Raw genomic sequence first — 14,218 nt, 5'->3', positions numbered from 1 at the left:
TGAAAATATTACTGAAACAGTTAAAAGAAAATTTGTAATTTTGCTATGATTATTTACATAATTGTTAATTATATATTTTAATAATTATAATTGAAATTTTGTAAAAAGTTCATTTATCAATTTATTTTTAATTAATTGATTTAAAAAATCATAATAATAATAATAATAATAATAATCTTTATATAATTGTATCATTGTTTTAATTATTAAAAAGGTCTTATTGCTATAGCAACTAAATAATACATTATTATTATTATTATTCAATAAAGAAAAAATTAATTTTAATTATGTGAAATCGTTCTGCGTTTAATTTTTAATTGGACGTTTCAAAGTATGGAGAATTAATTTGTTAAAATTTTATTTTTAGATTCTTTTATGTATTGGTGAAGACGAAAATAAATAAGATTCAGTTCAAAAATTGTGTAAAATTATTCAAAATTATAGTTTTTACAGTTGATGTGATTTTAATTTATGCTATTTATTGATGACCCCCTCGATAACGTACGTCAGGATATTGCTGTCCTGTTGATATAATTCCTCTTCTAAGTATCCTGACATATTAGTGCGAGGGTCATCGATCTAGAAGCATCCATTCGATGTAGGTTGCGACGAAGATATGCTATTTATTGTCTAGTGGTACCAAAACTACGGCCCTCGTGCCAAATCTGGCTTGGAAACATATTTGACACGTCACTTATAAATGATAAGATATAAATCGACTTTTAGTATGTGTGGAATATACAAGATATTTGGGCTTATCTTACATTTCATGCACAATTTGGCATGCCAATACACAGCAACACCAGTCTAATAAAAAAATCTTTCAAAGTTTACATTACATGATTTTACATAAAATTTTATTGATTTATTTAGAAGATACAAGAAGATTTAACTACACAGATCTGCAAAAATTGCATAGGATTTTTATACATTTTCTTATAGATTTCAACTTGGTAAAATGAAAAAAATACCAAAAAAATTCAATCTCGTCAATTTTTTTTGTTACACTCAAGTTTTTGTTTGTATTTAGCATAAAATTTAGGTTGTGTAATTTCTCCAACAGTTTCTGTTATGTTTGTGGTGAATACACGGTGAAAAGTCAACAAAGAAACATAAGTGAGTTTGTGAAGAAAGTTTATTTTGCATGTTTCAAATTGAAACTTGGAGATCAAGACAAAGCATGGGCTTTGCATAAGGTGTGTAGAAGATGCAAGGAAGATCTTCGTTTGTGGTTTAAGGGTAAGAAAAACTCATTTCATTTTGGCATTCCTATGATATGACGTGAACAGAAAAATCACGCAACCAACTGCTACTTCTGTTCGGTATATGTTAAAGGATTTAATACAAAAAAGTAAAAAAGAAAATATTTTACCCTAACCTTGACTCAGATATTCGTCCAGTGTCCCATGATTCTGAAATACCAGTTCCACAGCCACTTTTTAATTTAGATGACATCCTGAGTGAGTCAAAGGACTCGGACACATTAGCTTCCCAGGACGAATCTAGCTCAGATTTTTTGTTGGCGAAGGACCTCAACTTTTTTCTCAGAGTGAGCTCAATGACCTAGTAAGAGACTTAGGTCTTTCAAAAGATGCAGCCGAATTGCTAGGATCAAGGCTAAAAAACAAAAACCTGCTATAATCTGGGACCTCATTTTTGTGGTACAGGCATCGAGAGAGAGAATTTACTCAGTTTTTCTCCAAAGAGGGAAATCTGGTGTATTGTAATGATGTTCATGGGCTCATGAAGTGTGTTGAAATAGAATATGATTCATCAGAATGGTGCATACTCATTGATTCATCTAAAACTAGCCTCAAAGCAGTCTTGCTGCATAATGGAAATGTATTTGCATCTCTTCCTAAGGAACATTAGGTTCATACTGACTTGGCTACGATTCTTGAGAAAATCAGATATCAAGAGCATCAATGGATGATTTATGGAGATTTCAAAATACTAACCATGTTGTTGGGTCAGCAGGGAGGTTATAAAATATCCTTGTTTTCTTTGTTTATGGGATAGTAGAGTGAGACAGCTGCACTGGACAAAAACTGACTGGCCACCACGAGACAGTTTAACCTCCGGTGAGAAAAACGTCATCAATACGACAATGGTTCACCCAGAAAAAGTGTTATTACCACCTCTTCATATTAAATTGGGGCTCATAAAGCAGTTTGTTTTCATTTCACTGCCAAGAGATGGGGATTGTTTCAGATATCTGTGTTCCAAGTTACTGAAACTGTCTGAAGCCAAGTTAAAAGAGGGAGTTTTCACTGGCCCTAACATAAGAAAACTTTTATCTGATTCCCTCTTTTTGGAAACAATGGAGAAAAGGAAAAACAAGCATGGGACTCTTTCAAGAATGTAGTGCATAAGTTTTTGGGGAATACTAAGGACCCTGACTACAAAACCATTGTACAATGCATGCTGGCAGCGTATGAAGCTCAAGGATGCAAGATGAGCTTGAAAGTTTATTTCTTACACTCCCAAATTGACTATTTTCCCGAAAATTTGGGAGCTTACAGTGAAGAATGGGATGAAAGATTTTACCAGGATGTTCTTGATATCGGGAGACGTTACCAAGGAAAATGGGATGTCAATATGTTAGCTGACTACTGTTGGATGCTCAATTGAGAAACCAGAGAAGGAAATCGGAAACAAGTTCAGAGAAGCATCAAAGAGAAGAAAAGGTTTCATAAGAAAAAAGAATAGACCTAAAATTGTGTATAAATATCAGAAACAGTTTTTTGATTAGTTGTAAGAAAATATAATATATTTAGTTCATTGTAATAAATAAGAGTTTTTATCAAAAATTTGTTTTTATTTTGCAAAAAACCTATACTTGATGGGATGTAATGGAAGTCATTTTTAGAATCTCCGATCTTTAAAACATATAATTCGGCAAAAATATCACATGCAGACCCGTGTTATAAGTGTACAGATAGTCAAATCATTATGTTTTATTCCTTCTTATTAACTTAAAAATGAAACAAGCCTTCTGTTAAAGATGTTAGGTCACAAATGGGAGCAGTTTTGAAATTTTCTCGGCTTGGAATCTTTCTCTTTTGAATTGAATACATTCGAAAGTAGAAAATTATCAGTATAAGTATTGATTGTTTCAATATTTAAATTTGTTTCGCTCGAAAGGGATTTGAACTTGATTCATATCTCAAATGTTTATTCATTTTCTAATGTAGAACGTCTTTAACCAATACATTATTATAACTGTTATGATATTACAATTATTACAAGTTTAAATGTATGAAAACTATAATTGATGGGTTTTTTTTATTGTAAATTCTCATTTTAAATTGTTTATTTTCTCAATTAGATTGAAAATTAATTTTAAAATCAGGGCAGACTTGTCTTCAATTTGATTATTAATAATCTTGGCATCGGACGGAAAAATCAATAATTTTAAAATATTAATTTTTAAATTTAACGGTAGCGTTTCTACCTGTACATTCATTAAATAATTAGAATTTGTTAATAAATAAAAGTATTTAACTCAAGTAACTTCACAATCTTTATTATTAACCTGTAACAGGTCTTCCTTATTAATAATAATGTATATAATTTTTTATAAAGGTAAAGAGATTTATAGATTTTAAAAAGTTTATAAATCTCTTTACCTTTATAACTCACTTCCTCGACTCCGCAGATATAAAAATTTATAAATCCGTATTCGTGAAGTAGAGGAGGCTATTGAAGGTCCAAAGGCTGTTAAAAATTTATAAACCTCTGTATTTATATAATATATATACTTTTATTTTTCGATTTTATTGTGTAAACAGTTATTATCTTAATTTTTTCCTGGGAAAATTTGCTTAATGTTTTCATTTAAATATATTAGACTGAATACATAGTAAAATGTATATTATTTAATACGAGTAGAATACAGCATATAAAATGAATAAATTTAGTATTAAGAATGTGGTTTCTTCATCCTGATTCTCAAATCATTGTTAAGTTAAAAATTATAAAGTTTTTTTATTAAGAAAATTACAATTTATTACGAATGTATACAAAACTAGTAAAAGGATTAAAAATATTTACTGTTACAAACATTTTTGTCTGTACGACGATTGTTAGAAATGAAAGAAAACGTTCGTATTTGTAAATGTTTTTAATCCTTTTACTGGTTTTGGGTGTATTTGTGTGTGTGTTTTCATTCCCTACAACCAGTTTTCAAAGCAGTGAATGTATATATTATATTAACATTTTTACATCTAATTAAATAAAAGAAAATTTGAATTAAAGAAGGCATCGTTAAATAATTAAATTTTAATATATTACAAATGTATTTTATAAATAGATGTGATGATTTATAATATTTATCACTATTTATCATTATATTTTTCTTGTGTATAATTATACATACGATATTGAAATGTATATAAAAATAATACTTTATTTACAGTTTCAAAACAAACAATTCAACAAGATCAGCTGAAAACAAGAAGAACATGGGAATTGTGGAGTGTTGAAGATAAAAATGCATTCTTTGAAGCTCTCTGTGAAGTAAGTGGTGTTATAATTTACATTATTATTGTTTGAGAATGTAGTAGAAAGTTTTTCGACTTTAAATTTATCGGTGTGTATATTTACTGTTAATTTCAATTATGTAACTATGTTACGTAATTCAGGTGCATTTTCCTCGAATTGTTATGTCACTTTGATTTATAACTAAAATGATTTTTAAATTTTATATAAAAACCACTTAAATGCTTAGTTAAGAAGACAATGCATATTTTAGAGATATTTTCAGTTATATCTGTATTATTTATTCTTTATACAGGATCTTCCAAAATGAATGCTACCATTTTAAATTACTGTAACTATGTTAATTATTATTCAAGAAGATGCGACGTACATCAATCGATAGAGTAACTGTCTGAGTTTCATCTCCCATCTGCATTCAAAAGTCTTGTCGTCTACTACCTCTAGGAAGTGCCATAAATGAAAATGGTAATTCTGCAATGGAGAAGACATTTTGCACTCTACAGTTCGTAATGTCGGAATTGCTTGTCATTGTACAGTGTGAGTAATCTGCAGGAGCTGTAGATTCGTGACAGCTTGGGGGAGTAATAACATATGCTGTAGTGAGTGTAGGAAAAATTCGATTGTCAGTCGGATGTGTGCGACATGAGGTGCATTCATTGAAAAATTATAATAGGAAAATGTGAAACTTGGACAGTTTTTGGACTTTTTAATATACATTACATTGTTCTTGGACAATAATTAACATAATTAAAATATTTTAAAATAGTAGAATTATTTTCAGAAGACTCTTATAGTGATTTTTTACAAAAGTTGTTCAATTGATATATAATAATAATAAATTGAATGTGTCTACTACAATATAAGTTTTATTTAGAAGGCATTGTTATACAGGTACTCCTCACTTTACGACCGAGTTCTGTTCCGACGACTACGTCGTTAAGCGAATTGGTCAATAAGCGGGGAGCTTGCACCGGGAATATAGGATTGTTGTAAAATTATACAAATTATGCAACAAACTTTAAATTTATTCATAAAAAGACTATTATAGTACGCACAAGCCTATTATAGTACGCTTAGTGCGCATGTCACCATTCGCCACCGACCGACACTCGAGCCGAGAAAGGGGATTCTCCGAATTGCAGGTCGAAACTCGATTGGTCGTAAGTGCGAGTGGTCGTTAAGCAGATAGGTCGTAAAGTGAGGAGTACCTGTATAAAAACTGTATAGAACTGAAAATGTTCTTATAATAAGTGCAAATACTTTTTATTATTATATTTTTAATTTTTTACCCAGGCAGTTTGAGCATTTGTAATTATTTACATACTAAGATATTATAAACTCACACAAAAGCTGGAACTGTTAATTAGGAGCAAAACACACCACTCTTACTCCAGCACACAAATTTTAACATTTGTGTTCTGGAATAAGTATAAGTGACGTGTTTTGTTTTTACCAAGATATTCAGGTTGAGTTTAAAATTTATTACTAGTGAATAATAATTTTTACATTAGTTTAAAAAATTTATTAAAAAAATATATTCTTTTTAAATCTTAAATGTATAATAATATCTGAATATGAAACTTTGATAAAACATAACATATTTTTTATATATATATATATATTTACAGTATGGGAAAGATTTTGAAAGTATTCAGTCATACATTGCACAGAGAAGTAGGAAAAAAGGAGTTCCACCCAATATGATTAAGAATAAAGATCAAGTGCGCCATTTTTATTACAGAACGTGGCATAAAATATCTAAATATTTGGACATAGGCGATGGTAAATATTAAATTATTGTATTAATTACATAGTTATAAATAATAATTTCAATTTTGCATAATTAGAATTGGAATATAAAATAATTCAATTTATCCTTTTATTGTGGATGGCATATTTTTAAAGGGTTAAACAAATTTAACATAAAATAATTAGAATTGTCTTAAAACAATAAAATACATTTTAATGGATGAAACTATATTATTTTCAGAGCTAAATTTTTCAATTGTTACATTCTATTAATTCGGTCAATGCAGTGAATAAAATAGTAATTTTTTTTATATTGTAGATGTAAAAAAACAAACTCAAGAATTATATGGTCTTATTAATTATGCTGAGTTAAGGAAAAAAATTGGTGGTTGTAAGTATTAACTTTTTAAACTTAAAATTTTTAAACATTACACACGTTAATTATCTATTTTTATCTTTTAAAATTGATTGTTAATCTGAAGACAAATTTTAAAATACATTGAAAAAGTGCTATAAGTTTGTTTATATTAGTATAATGTAGTATATATTACTTACAAGAATTAATATATTTATTATATAAAATGTAATGTAAATTATATAATAAATATGTAATGTATGGAGATAATGCGAAAGCATACATAATAAAGGTAGTTTACGAAAACTACCTTTGTTATGTTTAGCTGCAAAATAAAGCAGATTGGTAGGTTTGTCACCTGGCAAAAGAGAAAATGGCACTGTCTTTTGAATTGACTCTGCCACATGCAACATGTCAATGCACATTTGACATTACTGGAAAAAACATACTTGTATTGCTTACAGTTTGTATAATCACTACAGATACATTTTCAGATAATGTTGAATACTGTGTTGACATGGTGTGTATGGCACAGTTAACTCCAAGAACAACCATCATAGATTTTTTCCTTGGGCTAAGTAAGCACAAATGCAGTGGAAATGTAGGTTTTTTTCTCGGGATTGTGCTTATAACCACTGGAATGTGGCTTTATGATAGACAACAATTCAAACGTGCAGTACCAATGCATTGCAATTGTACTTAGGTGCCTTCCTGAAACTATAAACACAAAATTTGGGTTTAACAGCCGTCATACTCAAACTATGCATACCAAAGAACACACTTAATGTATTGCTCTATGGTCATTACCATTTCCACTTTTGTTGCATGACAAAACTGTGCAATGAAATATCTACCTTACTTTGCCATGTTAGCAAAATTTGAACTACATACAAGTAATTTGTATATTATGATACAGCTTTCAAATTATCTTCATTTAAATGCAGTGCCCTGTATTATTATACAGAACAATTCTTAGATATTCTTGTATAGTAAAATAAAGCTATTGCATTAAATTGATAATATATCTTTTGAAATTTAGGTCTGAGTGAAAAAAATAGACAGCAATTAAATGAGCTTGTTTTTAATGGGTAAGTTATATTTTTTCCTATTCGATTTCTAAGAATAATTAATTTCAAATATATATATGTATTATTATTAAAACAAAATTTATTAATTGGTTTATTAAATTTTAATATTAAAATGATAATGAATATAAAAGCTCTACTTCAAAAGTATACATCTTAGTTTATGTAATACTTTCTTTATAAAGTTTTTCATATAAAAATGACTTAAATATACAAAATTTTTGAACAATGGTCAAAAATGTTTTTGATTAAAATATTTTTTGTTTAACTAATCTTTAGCAGTGTATTATGTGCTGAGATTTATTATATTGGTTTTATTGTTTTGGTTAATGGTGCCAAGTTTTGTAAACTTTCATTACAAAATTTTAATAGAAAAATAAGTTTTGTTGTATAAAATCAAAACGTTGATTGTATATCTTACATATAGAAGAAAATATTAAATATTTCCTTTTAAATCAGAATGATTTTATACTTTTTCTCTTATTTTGTTATTTAAGAATTTAAGATATTATAGAATTAAAATGTTTATTGGTTGATTATCAGAGGGTTAATTATTAATTTGTGGGATTGTTTTAATATGATTGTGCATTGTAATTTTATATAAGATTTCAATCATGTTTAATTTGAAAACTTAAGCTTAGCTTTTGAGTTGTGTTTAAAAATTTGTAAATTGAGAAAACATGTAGCTACTTAGAATATTATTCATATTAGTACTGTATAATTTATAATAATAATATGAAAGAAGAGATATATGAATTTTGCTAGATTTAACTGTTTTAAAAAAACTAATATAACATGAGTTCAATGGGAGTGAGTTACTTTCTGTAATATTTAGGAAATCTTTTCTGATCTTTAGTTTTCTAAAAATAATATAACAGGAATTCATAATATATATAAGAGCTTTTTATAATATTCCGGTACCAGTTTTTGATTAAAAATGATTTAATATAGACCTAAGAAAATTTTCTATTTTCTTTAATTCTTTTGTCATGTGAAAGATTAATTTTTTTGTGTGTTTTGTTTACAGAAATCAATAGAATGCTTCAGTATTGAATTATTCTTAAAATTAAATTTACTCTAACATACCAGGTGATTATAATTAAAATATCCTATTCAATGTTGTCTAGAAAGATTCTTAGCATCTAAATGCAACCACATCTGATATAATATTTTAGGACATATCTGTAAAAATACTCACCACTATGGTACTTTTGATACTGCAAGCAACAGACGTTTTATTTGTATAAGACACTATACAAGTGGATATTGTTCAATGTGGTGTTCATTCTGAAGATGTGAAATCTGAAGGCAATGAACTGTGTAGTGTTTTCAATGGCCGACCATAACTGATCTTTTGTGATGCTTCTCACATACAGTATGATGGTGTCTTCTAATTTGCAACATGTTTACGATAAACTACATTTTAAATATCAACACAATCAAAAAGTTACATGGATTAATGAGGTGGCCAGACAGTATAAAATGCACATCTAATCATAATGTTATCAGTAAATTGTTGCCAAAATTACTTTATGTAGTCAATCTTCTTTACACACCAAGATTCAATACAAAAACACACTTACGTAAGAACCAGATAACCGGAGTGGTTGATATTACTTCATGTAGCATGCAATATGTGGAAAGGTCTCCATCTATCATGAAAGTGATTGACTCAAGACATTGTCGCTGTTGCAATTGGAGTATGAGCATATGACAAAGTGTTCAGCATCTCTCAATATCTTTGGATCATCACAAAAAATGTCACAACCTGTTGTCTAGTTTCTTTAAGGAGAATGGTCAAGGTTGAATATGTCTGTGAATCCACACTAGATTATAATTTTAAGCAAGTGCAGTGGCCATTATTATTTTTTGTGCCAAATGCAACAGTTATGGATGTACACTGTTCCATTGAGGTAAAAATGTGCTTTGTCATTCCACAAGATCTTCCACAATACATCCATGTCCATTTGGCTAATGTAAAGTTATCAGCAAGAAACTTGTGTCTAATCTTATGAATAGCATCACCAACTTTCTCTGCATCTTCTACACTGCTAGAGTCTACATATGCACTATAATCTGCAACATTATTTATTGATTGTTTAACAATCAATAACTGTTCAACAATCAACTGTTGTGGTAACATGTTTAACATCTTTACTTCATATGAAATGATAAATTTTCATTCTCAACTATCTGAATTTTCCAGAAAGTCAATTTTATTAAATCAAGTGATCATTCAACAGTTTAGTCTGTGGTTCTTGGCATAAATTCTTACAGTGGTGAAATTCTCAAAGTGCACCTGAACCATTGTCATTTAAAACAGTCTTACAAGAAATGCACATTCCAGCAAGATGATGGTCTTTGTAGATGATAAGAATGATACTCAATATTTGTGGCCATTTTTATACTCAGAACTTGGCTGCAACATATGTGCTTATGCAAAATAAACTGATTTTTCATTGTGTGTACTGCCAAAACTTCCATAAAGGTGAGTTTTGATACAAATTCATTTTATGGAAATGTCTTTCCATGTCCTGAAATGCTACTAAATCAGATTCAGTTGCATTTGAGCTGCTAAATATTATTCCAGATAGTGTTGAATAGGGTACTTTGCATACGATTTACTTGGTATATTAAGGAAATTTTGTAATTAAATCGCGACATAGATTGTATTAACCTATAAAAATATATTTACTTATTAAAATATTTATTATTTGGGGATAATAATTAGTAATATTTAATTAACATAATAAATATTGTATCCACTTGTTTAATAATTAGAAAAGTTTTAAAGTCGTTTTTAAAAGTATATTATGTAGGCAAAAAATGTATTTATTATTATACAATTGTAAATAGGCAAAAGTATTATATGCAAAGTTTATAATTATGTAATATTACTGAGTAAACCTTTAAATTATTCATGAATTATATCATAATGTTTTTATAATTAAGTTATTCAGGACAGTATCTTGATCAATATTTATATTTAGAATATCCATTTATATATTGAATTCAGTAATGAAGAGGGCTTTAGGAATTGTAACTATTTCAAAAATTTTATATTTAATATAGTATATATATTTATATATATATATATAAATATACAGTAGAGCGTCGTTTATCCGAAAGCCGATCAACTGAAATGTCGGTTAACCGAAAGCTTTCCAGTCAGACTGTGTCATGCTGAAATGAATGTTTTTGATACTAGATTAACTTCTAAAGTGTAATTTGTTTTGTTTTTACATTTTTCAATATATTTATTTTGTTTGTACAAAATAAAGAAATAATTTTTAACGGTACAATAGCCACGATTATTATTATTATAAAAATTTTTGTTAGACTTAAAATCGACGAAAATTCAATGCGAAGCGACATGCAACGGAGAAAAATTTCAACATGGGATAGGTTAATATATTTTTTCATACGTAATCGGTTAACCGAGAAATAAATTATCCGAACAACCCCAGTCCCCAATTGATTTGGATAAATGACGCTCTACTGTATATATATTTTCTGGCTATGCCACTGACTATTATTATTTTCAATCCAATAATTGAATAAAAATTAAAGAAACAGTTTTTATTGGATTTGAAATTTTTTTTCTCTTTAATATTTAATTTGAAAGTGATAAGAATGATATCATTTTGATCATTTTGAAGAAGATCATTTTGCTCATTATCATTGAAGAAATAATTTCATTTGAGTGTTAAAAACATTTTCTATGAAATATAATTAGTTTAATAGTTTCATCGTAAAGTAAGACTTTGTTCTTGAATTAATGTCATAAAGTTTGCTGCTTTGGTTAAAATTTTTGTGATATTTTACTTGAGGTTTAATAAGATCTTTATTAATTTTTGATTTTTAAGCATTGAATATATTATTGAATTTAAATATAATTACCCTGTACAAAGTTATCTAATTTTATTTTGTAATTTCATTAAATACCGTATTTTCTGGCGTATAAGACGACCCCCGGCCTTTACAGTTAAAGTATAGAGTTTGGGATATATTCGCCCTATAAAACAACACCTGGCGTATAAGATAACCCCCGACTTTTGAGAAGATTCTTCTGGGTTAAAAAGTCGTCTTATATGCTGGAAAATACGGTAATAGTGTCATGTGCTAATCATTACATCTTGGTATTTTATTCTGCTGGAACACTTATTTAAATATTGATATCGCAACACAGAAAATGTATAAAATTTTAAAAATTTTATATACTGTAATTGATATATTTATAACTAATGTTTATATAAAGAATTATTATGAATTGCGTAGATATGGAGTGTATTAGATTAGATGCTTGTCACCCCATATCAAGAATGCAAGCATCTAATCAGATTGTTAATAACATTGAAAGCATTATAGATTTTCTGAATCAGCATCTAATGGATGCGATGTTTTTTTAAATGAGAAAAATTTTATTATAGAATAATTATTATTAAATTTCTATTGTTTCACAGGATTTATTATGCAAGGTATTACCAAAAGTATAAATACAGAAGTGTTTACTTAATCTAAATTGAAAAATTTGAAAAATGGAAAAATTGAAACTCATAATTATATTATTTTTTGCTACTAACTTACACCATTATTTTGGATCACATTTTATCTTGAAATTAATTTTAAATAAAAATCTATTACAGAAGTTTCATTAAATATTAATACTTACCAATATAAAAAATGTTAATTATTAATCAAGGGCTTAATTATTAGGCTGCAATTTAAAAAAATTGTAGACTTATAAATAAATTCCCACTGTCATTCGTCTGTCTCGTCATCTTTCCTTTCTTACTCTCAAGAATGATGTTAGATAGATGAAATTCAAAACCAGATGTGGAAAACTTAGGGGCAAGAGGCCTCGATTAACTGTATAGGAACTTCCGCTTTGGGCTGGAAGTCAAATTATTTCAATTAAAAAATTTTCTGTTGAATGGGGTTAGATACATAACCGGCATTGTTAATGCATAACCAGCATTTGCAGACTTCATTGTTAATAGGAGAAGTATGATTTACAGGGGCAAAACTACTAAAATTGAGCATTGGGACGAAAAATTGCAGCTTGGCATTGTGACGACATCACAATAAATAATTGCTCGTTTTCTATTTATACTCTGTTCTAATGGAGATTGGAATTTAAATAGAAAATATTACAGAAATTTTTTTAGTATCTGGTAGAATAATAAAATACTAAAAAACAGTTTTAATTTTGAAATAATCTTTTTATTCATATTTAATACTTAAAGGAAATGATTCACTCACTTAATTTTCAGAATTTTATTTTGAAATTTATCCATCCGAACTGTTTGATGTAAAAAGTACAGCAAGTTTTCACTTAACATTGTCAATAGGCTCTTAGAAACTGTGATGTTAAGCAAAATGATGTATAACAAAATCAATTTTACCATAGATTAAATGATGCAAACAAAATATAATTCAGATAATATTATTCTAATTGGATTGTGTTCGCAACCTTCAGCATTTATTTTTCATCTCGTAATCAATTTTACTATTTATAAAAAAATAGATAACAGTAATTGTAAATGATTACAAATATACTTATATCTTTACTCAATAATGTTATAACAAAATAACATTAAATGAGGATTTGCTGTATTTAAATATTTTCGGTAATGTCAAAATGTACACCAAGAATATTTTTTGTAAATTATTATTTGTGATGTTTGTGGATGTATTTTTTATTTCAGATTTTATCATATTGTGTTCAAACAGTACAAAAAATACGGGATATTTCCCTCAAATTCCTCTAGTTTTGTGGATTAATTTTGGAGATAAAAATGAGTACAGTAGTTTAAACAGTTAGTACATTTCCACATATTTTCTTGATTTAGCCAGCACGTTAGGAATCACACTGTTAGTGGCATTTGCAATATATACAGGGCTGTAATGTCTGGCAGTTTTGTAGCATACACACAATCCTTGACCTGCCCACAAAGAGAAAGTTGGAGATGATGTCAGGTGATCGGACAGACCAAGAAGTGGAGCCCCAGTGATCTAAACTGTGTGGCAGTGGAGGTCCAGATTACCACTTTGCAGTGACAATGGCCCTTTAAAATGTATGCATGTACATGAAACTTGGAGTATTCGCCAACACATTTTATTAACATATCTAAACAAATGGATTTTACAGAAGTTTAAAACTGCGAATGTTTGAGGGAAACATCCTGTATTTTAACCTGTATAAGTGGAAGAAATTATGGATATCAATAAACACTTTTTTCAATTGATGACAATTTGAGTTTTTTATAAAAAAATTTATTAATAAAATTTTGTATATTGATAACATTAGTTACATTTATAAAAACGTGAATTACATTAGATTTTTAAATTAACATATTATAGGAAGTTGTGTAGTTTAATACAGTAGAATCTCATTTTAACAGATGGCAGAACAACAAATTTCTTGGAATAATGGATTTTTCCCAGGTCTCACCGAATCAAAATTTTACTTTTTTTTGGTGGAACTGTAACTTGGAATATTGGATTTTTTTCTAGCCAAATTACTGTA

The 14,218-nt window shown here is 28.1% G+C and overlaps 1 protein-coding gene across 2 annotated transcripts in view; it reads left to right on the top strand.

Moving 5' to 3' along the window:
- The window catches only part of LOC136972589 (protein cramped-like), a 62,957-nt gene that overhangs the window by 5,202 nt on the left and 43,537 nt on the right, over nucleotides 1-14,218 (top strand). For both annotated transcript variants that reach the window (XM_067267162.1, XM_067267161.1), the window contains exons 3-6: nucleotides 4,418-4,518; nucleotides 6,129-6,282; nucleotides 6,569-6,640; nucleotides 7,644-7,692. In XM_067267162.1, the coding sequence (XP_067123263.1) occupies nucleotides 4,418-4,518; nucleotides 6,129-6,282; nucleotides 6,569-6,640; nucleotides 7,644-7,692 (376 nt within the window). The remainder of the gene's footprint in view (nucleotides 1-4,417; nucleotides 4,519-6,128; nucleotides 6,283-6,568; nucleotides 6,641-7,643; nucleotides 7,693-14,218) is intronic.

Source organism: Centruroides vittatus, unplaced genomic scaffold (assembly GCF_030686945.1).
Source record: "Centruroides vittatus isolate TY-2023 unplaced genomic scaffold, ASM3068694v2 contig_298, whole genome shotgun sequence".
Lineage (NCBI taxonomy): Eukaryota > Metazoa > Arthropoda > Arachnida > Scorpiones > Buthidae > Centruroides > Centruroides vittatus.
Note: the sequence above shows the minus strand (reverse complement) of the source record. Positions and strands in the feature narration are given on the sequence as shown.